Genomic DNA, 16,450 nt, shown 5'->3' with positions numbered 1-16,450 from the left:
CCATGGTGATTGAGCTAAGGCTAAGATCGTTTTTAGGGCCTGTGAACTACTATCATGTGCATTCAATGACACTCTTTCAACCATCCATTTTGAAATTTAAGGGATATGAATGATTGTGACCTCTATGTACAAAAGATAAAGGATGGGGTTTCTATGAGTCCGCTTGACTCATATATACATATGCAGTCCCCCACTAAACTCATTTTAGATGATTTTTTTTTTCTTTTTTTTGTAGATTCATCATCTAGGCCAACATGATCATAAATATGAAAAGAAAAATAAACTTTTAAAATTAAAGATATAGTTTTTTAGCATTTTTTATACATCGTTCATATCTTATTTATAGAGAATACACTTAAAATAGCATCCTCCTGCCAACCCCAATTAATTGGGAAAGGCTATGATGATGATGATACTTTAAATAATGTACATCTGTAGGTCAGCTAACTCATGAAACAATTTTCCATTGATAAATAGTCTCTTTATAAACAATCCCATAGTATAATAGCATTTGAATTCTAAGCGTCTAGTTTCAAGAACAGGAATTTAGGTGCGTCTTTCCTCAAACTCAAAGTAAATCGAAGTGTTTGAAACATAATGCTATACACAAATATAACTAAGATTTGAAGATAAGGATCCTCGCTCTTATGTAGGCTGCTAGAGCCAACTAGCCCCAAGTTTTTGCATCTAAAAGCAATCTCATTCCTACCCCTCTTTCCATTCTTCCAAGTCTTAATAAGTGCTATATTAAACATAAAGCATATGGGATTATATAATGGGAAGGCTTTTCTACGTGACCCCATCCACATATATAGTGTACATGACCCCTAGTCTCAATACCAGATCTTAGTAGTAGATGACTAAGATAGCTAGAATACTCTTAAAAATTTCAAGGGCATTTTGGTTATTTGTTTTTATAAAAATATTTAATCTTTATTTTTTCCAGGTTCGCCCTAATTTTATGATAAGACACCGGCGATGAACAATTACTAAAATATTCTTGAAAAAATCAAGGGTATTTTGATCATTTGTTTTTATAAAAATATTTATTTTTTCTTTTTCCCAGGTTCGCGCTAATTTTCTAATTTTATGATAGGACGCCCAAAATTTCATCTAAAAAATATTTTGTATAAACAAATAAAAAATAAAACAGTGTTTGGTGTGACATTGGGGTGGGTCACATATAACATATATGTTGTTGGGGCCACAAAGAAACATTTCCCAGAAACATTTCCTCTTATATAATATGAGACTATTTACCGTTATTATAAGTTTCTAGCCATTATTTGTCAAATTAGATGACTCGAAATGTGTCAAGAAATATAAGCTCTTAGCCATTAGATGGCTTGAAGTATATCAAGAAATTTTGAGAAAGTTTCTTAGAATTTTCTTTTAGCCAAACGGCTAAGAGGTGGGGTCAAATATAACATATATGTTATTGGGGACACACAAATATTTCCCATAAACATTTCCTCTTAGCCATTACTATTTACCATTACTACAAGCTACTAGCCATTAGATGTCAAATTAGATGTCTTGAAGTGTGTCAAGAAATATAAGCTCCTAGCCATTAGATGTCAAATTAGATGGCTTGAAATATATCAAGAAATATAAGGTCCTAGCCATTAGATGTCAAATTAGATGGCTTGAATTGTATCAAGAAATTTTAAGAATTTTTGAGAATTTTCTTGTAGCTTTTGAGTCAATAGCACACTCACAACCACTTGATTTGATTTATAATTGATTTATAATTTGACAGATAAGAGCTTTGATTTATAATGATTTATAATTATTTATAATTTGACAGATAAGAGCGATTGTGACCTCTTTGCACTAAGGGACGAAATACAGAGACTAAATTAGCACATACCAGTTCAATACATTATGTAGCATGAAACAAATTTACATTATGTAGCATGAAACAAATTTATTTTGAATATGGGATTTATACTATGAGATCAGCTACTATTGGTACAAGTAGGCCACAATCATTCATAACCATTAGATGTCAAATTTGATGGTTTAGATGTGTCACAAAGTTCAAATTTTGTTTTTTAAAATTCTAACTTTAATCAATGACAACTTTCAACCACCTGATTTAAAATATGACATACAAAAGTGATTATAATCTCCTTATGTCTAAAGTAAATGATTTCTTATATACTTTATTATTATTATTATTATTATTATATTGACTTTAAAAAAGTAGCAGAATTCCAAAGAAAAATATAGTCTTAGCGACAATAGAGGAGAATTGACCAGATACACACGTTATCATCTCCACCATCAATCATGGGAATGGAGGTGGATTTCCCTGTGGTGTATACCATACAGCAAAAACCATCCAAAAGAAGGCAGAGAAATGATAATATTTTTTTGATAGATGAATAAATAAGACCCAAAGAAGATCGGAAATAATAATAAAGCTCGTATATTAAATTTCTTTTGTGTAGCAATTGCCCCTATTCAATAAAAAAAATAAAGAAAAAAAAAATCCATTCTATAAGGAGAAATGAGAACTCAAGAAAAAGCAAAAGCTGAAGGTATACCTAGTTACCGAATCTGATGATCTGCTAACATACCCACTGACACTTTCAAAAAAAACTCAAGTCCCTTACCTGTATGAAAAAACGGGTAGGCCTTAACAACTATAAGGCCGAAAAAAAAATAAAAAAAAATAAAAACTCAAGGTTTTTTTGAGCTTGTGTATGGTGATTGAGGAAGATGGTCCAAATTATGGTAGGGAAGATGCCCTTCCACACTTGAGAGCATTAGAGGGTATGGGCAACTCGTCTCTTGGGGAAATGGGAGCACCATTCCCTTTCACTCTCAAATACAACTCTTGCCCCAAATAACGCCTGTCCTCCTTCATTGACCTTAGATTCCACATCCCCTCATTGTCCAATTCCAATAGAATTGCAGTCCACGAGTTTGGATACACCTACACAAGATATTCACGGTAAGAAAAATAATGGGAGGACGAATACCGATCCAATTGATCCAAATTATAAACCATCAGATGCCAAATTGGATGGCGGCGGTTTGTAGGAAAAAGGGTTTATTCAGGCTTTGCATGAAGCCGGAGAAAAAAATTTACTGTGTGGTGGACGACTGAACATCAGATATCACCAATTGTGATCTGATGGTTCATATGACTCAAGAAAATCTAGGGCCATGTCTCTCACTTTCCAATCAAATCAATGGAAAGTGATAGGAAAAGGATAATGTTCTTGTGTTTTCATTCTCTCTTCATAATCATCTATACAAATAATCAAATCAATGGAAAGTGATAGGAAAAGGATAATGTTCTTGTGTTTTCATTCTCTCTTCATAATCATCTATACAAATATTCAACGTGTTGACATTTATGATTATATGGTTATATGAATCACAAAATATTTTATGTTGAAACCAATGTTTTTAAGACTTATATCAGGTGGATGTATAGTCGCCGATCAAGATAAAAACAGACCGATTCTCTAAAGTTGGAATAGGTTCAAAATAAAAAAATATTCCCAAATTTAAAGAATAAAAAAATAAAAAAATAATAAAATTATAATGTGTGGAAAAGTGAGGATTCTAAGTGACTCACCTGGCCTTATTATAGAACCAAGCGAGTCACTCTGAAGTGGGACATTTCCCACCAAGAATCAACTAATTCTGATCCGAATCAGTCCTACTGATTTTCTTTCATGGTGAAGAACGAGAGAGAGAGATGGTAGACCACTCACTTGGGTGGTGCAGCGGAAGATGGCATCAATCTTGTTGTTGAAGGAAGTCATGCTGTCATTCCACTTGCCCTCCCCCATCCTGCATCAACATTCATCAAACCCAATACTTTTCCTTCTCCAAAGCAAAAATAGTAAAACTACTAATAAAAATGATAAAAATAAAAAACAGAATTGAAATTCCTCAAAAGTTCTGTTATTAATTTTTCTTGCCCTATGTTTCAATTAGGGGAATCCGTGTTAATTTCGGAAAATAACAGGCGATGAAATTGCCACCAAAAGGATTAACAAGGCACATTCCAAAAGTCCAAGTCACTAGAGCACCTGCACCATATGTGTAGTTGTTCCAGGCACTGTGTTGATATTGTTTAGACATTAGACACTTCAGTTTTTCCATTACCAAATAAAAAAGAAAGGTAAAACTGAGGGTAAAAAAAAAAAAACAAACTTATAGAATTACCCCACAACGAAGAAGGAGTAACCATCAAGATGCCATGACTGGAGAGTAGGCTCAGGATTTTGGAACACGATTTGGATGAAAGCTTTATAATCAGCATCAACAACCGAAGTAGCAGCCGATGGTGCACCTTCGACTTCAGATGGGCCATCAGCTATGGCATCAAGTGTAAACACATCAGGGATCTGATAGTAATCAGCCAGCTTTAGAGGGGTGTCCGGGTAAACAAATATCCTTCCATTCACTGTGTAGTGCCTTAGGTTGTCGATTGTTGCTGCGTTGTTCTCGAGCACAATGGTTCGAGTTATGTTTATGCTTCCATAATGGAATGAGCCTTGTGGGTTGGGCCGGGCTGCATTAGCAGTCAAGTTCCACCTTTGATGAAACAACATGGTTAGCCAAAGGAAAATAAGCAACAAAGCAGAGGAAGAAGAGATTGGATATATACCAAATCCCACCTTTAAAAGAAAGTAAGCAACATTTTACTAAACAAAAGGAGAGTAAAAAGAGATGGAAAATTTATCAGTCTCACCTTTAAAAAGAGAGCAACAATTAACAAAACAAAGGAGAGCAAAAATAGCTGGGAAATTTATCGAGTAAAAGAATGATGAAATTCAGCACAGGAAAATATGAAACAAATTAACAAAACAAAGGAGAGGAACAGATTGCAAACTTTTCAAGTCTAATCTATGCTGGAATAAGCAACAATTTAACAGCACAAAAGCGAGGAAGAAGATTACAAGAGATTGGAAACTTATCCAATGTAGCTTTTTAGCTTCAACAAATCAACCAAAAACAATGCAAAAAATTAAGATATAAAGAGACACCCTCAGGGAGAAAATTATAATAAAAAAAAAAAAGCAAATGAAATTTGACATCATGGTTGAGAAATTCATATGATTCCATGCCGATGGTCACTACCATTAAAATGGCCATCGTAACAAGTGTAATAACTGTTTTTTCTTTTCAGGTGCGGTTTGTACAGAGCCTAGGCTTTACACAATCAAATTAGAGCCTTCAATGACGAGAAATGTGGTTTTAATACTGAAAGTCTTTGTGATAGCCGTAAAATATATTTTTATTTATTTTCATCTTTATTTATAAATTTTAAAGTTTCAAAATTAGTGTAGATCGACATATCCATGAAAACTTGAAAATCTTGAAAATTGATGGTCTAAAGATGCGTTACAAAATACACTATTTCCAAAACTTGAAATCATTTTTTTTTATCATGTCCATGCATCTTGATGTTGAGATGATCAATTTGAGGATATTTGGGCATCAAAACAACCTCTTTTAATGGAATTTTTTAAGTAGGCTCTAATTTGATGGTTTAGAGCATCGGTTCTAAATAAACTTTTCCTTTTTCTAAATAGGTACTGGTAGTTTTTTATATGGGATTATATCATTTATCTTAGTTACAAGGAGGTCACAATTGCTACTAGCCATTAGATGTTAAATTGGATGGTTTGGAGTGTAACACAAAGTTTGAAAAAACAAAATTGAAATTTGAGTCTAGTCATTGCTACTAGACATTAGATGTTAAATTGGATGGCTTGGAGTGTACCACAAAGTCTTGAAAAAAAAAAATTGAACTTCGAGTATAGTCAATAATACACCCAACCACCGAATTTGAAATCTAACGAATAATAGTGTGACTGTGACCTATTATTATTAAAAGTAAATGGTCTCTTTGTATGTTTTTACTCTTTATATTTGTTATAATTACTAAGAGTGGCTGTTATAATGGGTGTTACTACCATTTTTCTAAATTAACACCCACTCTTTGGCGATCTTTGTTACAACCACCAATGGCCACTACTGATAAACAAGATCCCTTATAATGACTGTTGAACAGTGATAAAATATCCTTGAAAACCTCAATAAATAGTGGCCAAAACAGATTTAACTTTCAAACCTTATGGATCGGGCTTGCTCGATGGAGTAGGTATAGTCATTGGGGTTGGGTCCGGGGGGCAATTGAGAAGAAAGAAAAGATGGAGTGACGCCGCCTAGGCCTGCATATTGAAGGACCGCTGTGCTATTAAGTTGAGGCTCCAAGAAACGAGAAGAGGCAACCATGTAATAGGAGCCGATTGGCTGGTCGGCATTTACAAGAACCGAGTAAGACTGGCCCGGATGAATGTCAAGGGTGTCATAGTAGTTTTGCAATGTGTGTGAGCCCTCAACTTCAATTAGCCTCATCCTGTGGTTTTGGATCCGGAAATTGATGGATGTTTTCAAACCGACATTCGAGAACCTAAATCGATATAGAGACCCTGCAAGTGCCTCACAAATATAAAATTTTTTGCAAGATGTTTCTCGAAACAAGTATTATTAAGCATGCAAAGCTAATATGTGCTCATAAGTTTGGCATTAAGACCGGTATATGATTATGAATTTGTGAGTACGACATTTTAAGTTCACCATTTAATTGTAATCTGACTTGATTTGGGTGGAATTAATATGTCCAATGTTCAAGGTAATTATTTTTCAGCAATAAGTGGTCAAAATTATGGGAGATATCCATGATCATAAATGCATGAGTAAGATGTTATAAGTTCACCATTAGAGTGGAGCAATTTAATTTTGGTGGGGGCAATTTAACTTGATTTTGGTACAATTACCTGGTTTAACAGTGAAGTTGGATCCATAAGGGCCTTGTCCATTGATGAGGATCCCAGCTGGATGATTCAAGATGGAAGATCCCATATCCAAAGAAGCCCTCAGTTCCTATGGAAATTGAGTGATTAAAAAGTTAAAAAAATAAAAAACAAGTTAAGATAAAAGATTCAAATTGAGTAATAAAAAGTTATAAAACTCAAAAACAAGTTAATATAAAATATTAAAAAGAAGACACAACATATAAAAAATGTAAACTCACATTGTGCCCTGTGGTGTACCAGTCTCCCACAAGAATATCGAATTCAGCTGCAGGAGTCGGGAAAGGGGTAGGGATGACAATGCGATTGTTGATTCGGATCGGACCAAAGCCACCGTCTGCTCTTTGAAGGGCGAGAGACGGGTAATAGAAGAAAGACCCTATTTGGTCCTTCACTTGGATGGAGTAAGTCCAGTTTTGACCCGGGGGGATGGGGCAGTTAGTTCCTGGTACTCCATCTTGCCATGAATCCCTCCGCTGCTGGATCCCATTCCTGATAAAATTCCCACAGAAGTTTGTGAAAGAGATGATATTTTATGGAAAATATGAAGTGATTTCAGGTCATTGTATCCCTCTAATAGTAGATTTTGTCTGTGGCAATGGTGACTATTACTAATATCCAAGAATTTAAAATTCGGCTGAGTGACCTTGAGTATAGTATATAACTATAATGCAATCTAAAATACAAAAATCATAAAAATTATACTAATTTATTAAATGAGTTTATGAATATTTTATACTTAATTTTGATTTTTTGACAATGAATTGTGGTTCTTTGCGCTATATTCTACTATTTTCCTCTTTTTTTATATTTTTATGATTTGTTTTCAGCTACAAATCTTTTTTTATTTTGGAATTTCATTTGCTTTTTATTTTTTTATTATTTTCAACAAATTAATTGACTTTCTTTATTTTTAGTCCCGTTTTTGGCTGCTACTAGTTGATCGAGTTTGATCAAGCAATTATGTGCCCGAGCTGAGTAATTGAACCTTGCATATTTGCCGTATCATCCGGTTCAGATCAATTCTCTTAAATTTCTCAACCACGTTTAGTTTGTGTGAAAATGTTTTTTAGAAATCAATTTCACATGAAAAATTCTCTCCTGCGCTCAAGTGTAGAAATATTATTATATTAATTAGCTGTCAATTGGTATGAAAAGATGCACTAAAACCAATTGGTATGAAAATATGCACTAAAACCAATTGGCATGAAAATACCCACTTGACCACATGAAAGCGAACCAACCGTGCATGGCTCTGTTTTATTAAAAGCAACTAAATAATACCATAAATATTGGATAACATTTATGCTCGTGAAAGCTGAACGTGAAGGTCAAATTGAAAACCTCGGAGGCTAATTAAGGAAGATCTATCAATCAATACAAATAAAGTACGATAAACGCTTATTATTGACATAGCTAAAGTTCCAAAGTTCTTGATAGCATGGCTATTGGTAAACCCTTACAAAGTAACCATTAAAATTGAATATTAAACCCTTACGGACCAAGAAAGATGATGAAACCAGGGTATGCATTAAGAAGTTTAAAAGTCCAATGTTTTTAATAATAAGATTAAAAGAAAGCGAGTACAAGTACCATGTTTTTAATAATTAGTGCTGGCAATGGTCCAAGCCTGGGGTTGGGACCAGGCCCAAACCAGCCCTGCACCCTGCCCAAACTATGCCAAAGCCCGACCCTAGCTCTATCAAGGCTGGCCCAGGCGTCGAGCTAGATTGAAAAAAAAAAAGAGTCGGGCACAACCGGCGACCAACCCCGCTTCGGCCTTCTAGACCACATGCTAAGGCCCTACTCACCCCAATTAATAATATGATTATCAATTAATAATATGATTAAGAGAGAGAGTACCAAGTAAGAAGGAAGGGCACGTCAAGGTTATTGTGGACGTTCACGTTAAGAATGTTGTTTGTGGTTGTGTTCAAGATGGGGCCAGGAAACTGGTCGTTTATAGTAATTATCTGCGCCACCCAAACTTCTCTGTCAATTCTCAAAGGTATAAAACACAATAACAGAGACAGAGAAACTCGTACCACGTATAAAACACAATAACAAGTTCATGTATAAACCATAATAACAAGTTCACAACACCGAAAGCAAGCACCGGAGTGAGTCACACCTGTTTCTCAACCCCAAGAATGGAAGCTTTAGAGTAAGAAACATTCCAATCAAAATACTGAACAGGATCATCAGCCTGCACCAATACCACACACACCAACCACCCAATTATCAGAGCGGATTGTATGAACCCCATCCCTCTTTCTCTCTTTTGTTGTTGCGGAAATTTCCCCTCTATTGTTGAGGAGTGTTTTGGTTGCAGAGAGAAAGAAGTTAAGTGTGCAGAGGTATCTTCCCTTTGTTGGGGAGAGAGAAGGAAACCAACAAACTTGGAGAGAGGTAGAGTTTGTCTCGGTCAATAAAGAAGTCTCCTTTTTGAATTGAGTCTCCTGTTTTAAGATTCAAAGGTCAAATAAAGAGGAGAGGTCCTCTCGCCAATACCAGCTACTTCACGATAACCCTCAAAAAACTGCCTCTTGCGAAATCGATAACTGTTAAATTAAGCAAAAACTGATTCATATATATACTCATTGTAGAGAATACGAAATCATCATAAAATTATCTTATTTTCTTATGATAATTTAGAAGGCGATGAACGTTCATTAAAAAAAAGAAGGCATCCAATAATATGAAATCATGTCGATAAGGATCTTTAGATAAGTTTGAATGCGATAAACGTTCATAAAAGAAGGCACCTGATAATATGAAATCATATCGAGATACGAAAGCAATGAATGGACGATAACTGAAAAATTAAGAAAAAACCGAAATATGAATTATCTGATTGGTATCTTTTCCAACGTGAATCATCTAATTTTTCTTGGCGATAAATGTTAAAAAAAAATAATCAGGAAGGCTCCCGATAATATGAAATTATTGGTATAATTGAGAGCTTGCTGATAATATAATGTTAATTAATTATTTGAAAGTTTGTGGGTGAAACGTGGGATGAAGTAACCAGTAAGGTGAAAATGCGAAGAGACGTTCATGTTTTAGCCTCTCTCAAGATTGTATTGTATTTTGCCCCATTATTGTTAAATTACACATAGGTACACCAGGTTTTTTGACATATCTGAAAATAACTCTTCCAATCGTTCAACAGGTTTCACCGCGGTTGCATCCACATCCAAAATCTCTTCATCACTCTCGCTGGCTGGCTCGGACGAGGGGCACCTCATGCTCCAATATGATTGTGCCAAGTGCACGCCCTCACATACTCGCATGTGCATTATATACTTTATGTGCACCACACTTACACCACATTCTTACCTTTTGTTCCATTAACATAAAGTAAGAGAGCGTTCATGTCCCTCATTCTTCACTCTATCCAACATGGGACTAAAACCCCATCATTTTTCTCTCCATACAAAACGATGGAACACATTTTCCAATAGAGTGAATTACGTACAAACAAAACGAATTACTAAAATATAAAATCATTCAATTTTGGGTTCAAATTACGCGGAAAGTCGGTCAACCTGAGGTTTTTTAGTTTTTTCAAAATATCCTCGGACTACAATTTATTTTATTTTATTGATGTGCCCATACCAATATTAGCATCACTGAACCACCGTGCTCATCTAACCAGTTCGAGGTGGGCATCCTCAGATGAAAGACCGACTTTGTTAAGCATTTAGAGGCAGTTCGACCTATCTATTCTCGGCCTTCTCTGGTGCTCTTCTAGGCGGTCTGCGATTGCCATCCTCATACCGCATTAACTCATTCATTTGCTAAGATATAAGGTGGTCGGAGGATGCCAACCTCAAACTGCATTAGCTCATTCGTTTGCTAAGATATAAGGCGGTCTGAGGATGCCAACCGCAGACTGGCCTTTGGATTGGGTACCACCCCTCACACTAAGACACTATCCTACTAAAAAAAACTAAAAATGAAATAAAATTAAAAAGCGATCCGGCGATGGCTTCTTCAGATCAAGAGGTAATTAAATAGAAGTTGACCGACCTTCCACGTAATTTTCATCCAAAATTGACCCACTTCATATTTTTCTATTTATTTTTATGTTTATACATTAAATTACTTTTTCCATTTCAAACACCATGGAACAAAAGAGAGATTATTTTGAAATACTAACTAGAATTTTTCCAAACCCAAAAATATGCCAACATTAATCTTCGCTATTCAACGGCTTTGATTTAAATGGCCGACTTGCTCAAAACATGGGAGATGCTAGTGGGACGGGGATCGAAAATTTATACCCATATAAAATGATTAATAACGGATCGTTGGTTGCTGTATAAAGAGGATTGCATGGAAATTTTATTTCTTAAGCATCAACATTGAACTACTCGCGGCGGAGTCCACTCGGATTGGCGAGTGGCCGAGTCAAGTACTCGAGTACAAGTCAAGTATAACAAATGGGATTGTATGCTATGAGACCATTTATTTTTGTTACAAGGTGGTCAGTCAAATTAGGTGGCACAGGATATGTTACGAAATTCGAAAAAAAAAAATTTAAAGCTTTGAGTTTAGTCAATGACACTTGTACAACCATCCGATTTGAATCTGATGGACAAAAGTATTTGTGACTTAAATTTTTTTAAAAAAACTTTGAGTCTTGTCAATGACATTCTTATAACCATCCGATTTGAAATTTGATGGACAAAAGCATTTGTGACCTCTTTGTACTAAAAGTAAATGGCCATAAGATGATTTTTTAAGGTTGTTGCATCATATTACTATACAACGGTTGCATAAAATCATTGCCCTTTTGTATAGAGCAATGATCCAATGCAACAGTTGTATTATAGTATAATGCAACGACACTTCTAGAAAACCATATTTGTGGTATTTGTATGAGCTCAAATTTTTCACACACACTCTCTTTATCTCAATAATCAATCTCCAAAAAAAAAACAGTTCAATTTGAACCGTAGATATGGTCAAAATGAATCCCCTCCAAAAACGAATCTAGACCATTCATTTCATGAATTTCAAGGTCTTAGCCTTTATGAACTCAAAATCATTTTTTTCTTTTTTAACATTGTTTATCTAATGATAATAAAGCCATTCAAAAAAATTGGAAATGAAAAAATCCTTCGAAGACCTAGATCTAAGCATCTCACTAAAATGAAGGGCCTATATTAATTGGGCTAAAAAAATATTTTCTAGATTGTGTTTTCAATTTTTTCTTTTTTTATGATTATTCATTATAATAAAAAGAGTATATATTTCAAATTTTGGATCAAACAAATGGCCATAATATGGTTTTTTAAGGTTGTTGCATCATAATCTATACAACGGTTGCACGAAATCATTGCCTTTTTGTATATATTTCCATAACAAAAAAGTAAAAAAGGCATTATATAAACTTCTGGGATTGATGCGTAAAAATTATACATTCAATTCGGATCAGTTTTAGGCTGATTAGTAAGTTTTTATTGCCAAATGCCATATTTTTTCTATTTTTATTTGTTTTTTTTATCTTTTTGAAATGTCCCCAACCTAAATCATTTTTTCAAAATCTATTTTTAATATTATTTTTTCAGCTAAATTGGAATTTGTGATGTTAGTTTTTAGATGTGTTTCACTCTTAATTTTTTTTATTTTGTTCTTTAGTATTTCTGTTTTAAAATTTTTAAGCCTTTTTGGCACATGACTCAGCCAAGTCTGAGTACTTGGTGGAGTTAACCGTCTCGGGCCAAGGCTGATTCCAACGCCTGAGCCAAGTCTAAAAGCATGAGTAAGCATGAAGTAAAAGGATTATATTTAAAAATAGTTTCTGTTTTTACGGTAAACATGAAATATTGAAGGATTATATGATTTTGCAAAGAAAATAAATTTTTACATTAATATTCAGTTAATGTTGGCCATTATTCTCAGTGGTAAGAATTTTCATAAAATAGTTATTTTCTATAAATTTCATGATCTCATTGTTTGCCAATTCATCGGCAGTCAAGCTCCCATCAGATGTCAACTGATCGGCGGTCAAGTATTCGTCTGTAGTCAAGTATCTATCGTCGATCAAGCACTCACCGGTTGTCATGGTATCACCGTCAGTTAATATGAATCACCGGCTGTCAAAGTAACTCATTGTTGTCAAGATGCTGACCGACACTCCAGCGGTCAAGACCTTCTTTGCACAGTGGCCATTCACCAATAGTGTCTAACTAACAATATGTCCCAAAGTGCTCTATTCGGCAATCAAACAAGATGCAGCCTACAAGTAGGTTTTTTTCGTTGCTTATCCTACAACCGCTCGGCTCGCTATATGGGCAAACTGTGATAGAAATACCGAGCAGTGTGTCGGAGTCAAGGAAAACGCGTTTTGATACCATTTGTTGGGCTCACCCAATTGGGCCCTGAGAATGCGGATGCACGCAACGAAACCTAGATTTGTAGGACACAAAATATACCAAAAACAAATGTGTCTGTGTGTGGAAAATAACCACAATTAAGTAAACAAAATAAATAACTTACTAGCATTGAGATTTTACGTCGTTCACCTTTTTAGGTTACGTCAATGAGTGAAAGAGATTAAATCTACTATTAAAAATAATAGTTACAAATTCCTCCAAGAAGCAAGCTTTCTTGGGCTCCTTGGCTTCTTCTAGAGACTTTCTCTCTTAGCTTTTGTACTCTTCTCTTGAAAGTGAACCTCTTCTTGGTGTAGGGAAGAAGAGAGAGAAAGTTACCCTTCTTCTTAGAGATAGAAGAAAAAGAAAAAGAAGAAGAGAGAGAGAAAGTATTTATGTGTGTTTATCATAGTGCCTCTTAAAGAGAGAGAAGCCAAGGAGAGATATAAACTCAGACAGAGAGAGAACCTTATATAAATAAAAACCTAGAGAAGGAAAGTCTCTAGAAGATGCCGGAGAACTTAAGAAAGCTTGCTTCTTAAAAAAAATTTGTAATTGATATTTTTAATAGTGGATGCAATGTATTTATCCCAATGATTTAAAAAGCGAACCGCCCAACTCCTGGGCAGGCCGCTTAGGCGGTCCAAAAAGCCTGGGCACATCACCTAGGCCTAGGAGGCCAAATTAGGCGGGATATCCATGGGCGCCCGCCTAGGCAGGCCCAACTCCCCCCCCATGGTCTGCACCCTGCCAAGGGGAGGAAATGCCCCACTTTGAGGGCATTTTTTGGTCTTCTTTTAATACTAAAGAGGAAAAATTGTAGATTTTAGGTTCATTTGAAACCTGAAACCCATTATAGGCTATTTTGAGAAAAAATATTTTCTTTTGAGTGATGCAACTTACCCTACTTTTTCTAATGATGAATGTTGATTAGAGATTCTTTTGAGTCTTCAAGTATTTCTTTTATTTTTGTTTTCCTCCTCATGGTTGTGTATTGTGAATTTGTGGCTCACTGGTTTGGTAACTTTGGTAATTTGGTTGGTATGTGGATGGTAGAGTGTGGACTATCAAACCATGGATAATTGGATATGGACTTATGGTCATGGAGTATGGATGAGTGTGCTCTATGTGGCCTTGTGTACTATATGTTTAATGTGCCCTAAATCACTAATTATTATGTGTTATATAGTAATAGTTATATTGTTAGACTATGGAGATATTTTTCTTTCTACTGGGCCGCCCAGGTTCTGGGCACCCGCCTAGGCTATTGGCCGGTTGGATCCCCAACTTCCTAAGCGTCGCCTAACACTTTTTGAAACATCAGCCTAGACCTCCCTTGGCTGCCTAGGCACTGCCTAGTGCTTTTTGAAACATTGATTTGTCCCATGGACGTAGCCTAAAAAGGTAAACCACGTAAAATATCTGTGTTAGTAAATTATTTAGCGCCCGCCTGGGTGAGTTCCCGGGCGCCTAGGGCCGAAAATTCCCCTCGTTGAGGGCATCTTCAGTCATTCTTTTAATACTAAAGGGGTTTTTAATACTAAAGGGGCAAAATTGTGATTTTAAGTTCATTTGCAACCTAAAACCCATTAGAGCCTATTTTAGAGCGAATGATGAATTATGATTGAAGATTCTTTTTAATAATGCAGCTGGCCCTACTTTTTCTGATGATGAATTCTTATTAAATATTATTTTGAGTCTTCAAGTATTTCTTTCATTTTTGTTTTCCTCCTTTTGGTTGTGTATTGTGGATTTGTAGTTCACTGGTTTGGTAACTTTGGTAATTTGGTTGGTACATTAAGTTTTAACTATGTGTGGACTGTGGAGTGTGGACTATCAGGCTATGGATAATTGGATATGGACTTATGTTTATGGAGTATACAGGAGTGTGTACTAAGTGGATTTGTGTATTCTATATTTAATGTGCACCAAATCCCTAATTCTTATGTGTTATACAATTATACTTATATTATTAGACTATAGAGAAATTTTTCTTTCTACTGGGCCGCCCGGGTTCTAAGCACCCGCTTAGGTGACGCCTAGCACTTTTCGAAACATTGATTTATCCCATGGATATAACTTGAAAAGGTGAACCGCGACGTTCTAGGTGCCTGCCTAGGCGACGCCTAGCACTTTTTGAAACATTGATTTATCATGTGGATATAACTTGAAAAAGTGAACCACGTAAAATCTCTGTTCTAATGTGTTATTTAACGCCCGCTTAGGCGGGTTCCCAGGTCCCCAAGGGAGGAAATTCCCCCCGTTGAGGGTAATTTTTTAGTCATTTTTTAATATTAAAGGGAAAATTTGTTGATTTTAGATTCATTTGAAATCTAAAACCCATTAGAGCCTATTTTAGAAAGAGAATGATGAATGATGATTGAAGATTCTTTTGAATGATGCAGCTGACTCTACTTTTTCTGATAATGAATGCTTATTAAATATTCTTTTAAGTCTTTAAGTATTTCTTTCATTTTTTGATTTTCTCCTCTTGGTTTTGTATTGTGGATTTGTGGTGCACTGGTTTGGTAACTTTGATAATTTGATTGGCAAATTTTAAGTTTTACCAATGTGTAGACCGTGGAGTGTGGTAACTTTGGTAACGTGGTTGACAAATTATAACTATGTGTGTGGAGGAGTGTGTGCTAGGTAGACTTGTGTACTATACATTAATGTGCTCTAAATCTCTAATTCTTATGTGTTATACAATTATACATATACTATTAGACTATAAAGGCATTTTTCTTTACATTGGGTCGCCCAAGTTTTGGGCGTCCGCCTAGGCATTAGACCTTTGACCGCCTAGGCATCACCTAACACTTTTTAAAACATTGATTTATTCAGTAGACGTAGCTTGAAAAGGTGAACAGCATAAAATCTCTGTGCCAGTAAGTTATTTATTTTATTTGCTTTATTGCGGTTATTTTCTACTCATATACATGCACATTTATTTTGTATATTTTATGTCCCCCAAATCTCAACTCCGTTGTGCACATCTGCATTTGTGAGAGGGCTTGACAGTGAGCCCAATAGTAGAGAGCCTTGATAAGTTCAAATAGTGCATCCATAAGTATCCCGCAACAACCCCCTTCTGTAACACTTCCATCAAAGTCAAATTTAACACTATTGAAACTGGTTTGCATTTTTACTTTTTGAAAAACTTCCGTCAGATGATATTTCAAAAAAAAAAAAACCAACTTTTCCTTCTTTTTTCGTTCT

At 35.3% G+C, this 16,450-nt stretch overlaps 1 protein-coding gene across 1 annotated transcript; it reads right to left on the bottom strand.

The window, feature by feature from the left end:
* Positions 1–2,417: 2,417 nt before the first annotated feature.
* On the bottom strand, positions 2,418–9,308 carry LOC18441637 (L-ascorbate oxidase homolog). The gene is made up of 8 exons (XM_006851863.4): positions 8,980–9,308; positions 8,712–8,821; positions 7,070–7,340; positions 6,813–6,918; positions 6,104–6,464; positions 4,189–4,560; positions 3,732–3,810; positions 2,418–2,941 (listed from the first exon to the last, which is right to left on the bottom strand). The coding sequence occupies exons 1-8, from the start codon at positions 9,112–9,114 to the stop codon at positions 2,735–2,737; spliced, it is 1,641 nt and encodes a 546-aa protein (XP_006851925.4). The 5' UTR covers positions 9,115–9,308; the 3' UTR covers positions 2,418–2,734.
* Positions 9,309–16,450: the final 7,142 nt, after the last annotated feature.

This window comes from Amborella trichopoda, chromosome 9, assembly GCF_054954075.1.
Source record: "Amborella trichopoda isolate Santa Cruz 75 chromosome 9, AtrichopodaSantaCruz75HAP2 v2.0, whole genome shotgun sequence".
Taxonomy (NCBI): Eukaryota; Viridiplantae; Streptophyta; class Magnoliopsida; order Amborellales; family Amborellaceae; genus Amborella; species Amborella trichopoda.
The sequence above is the reverse complement of the archived record's forward strand: the minus strand, read 5'-3'. Positions and strand labels throughout refer to the sequence as shown.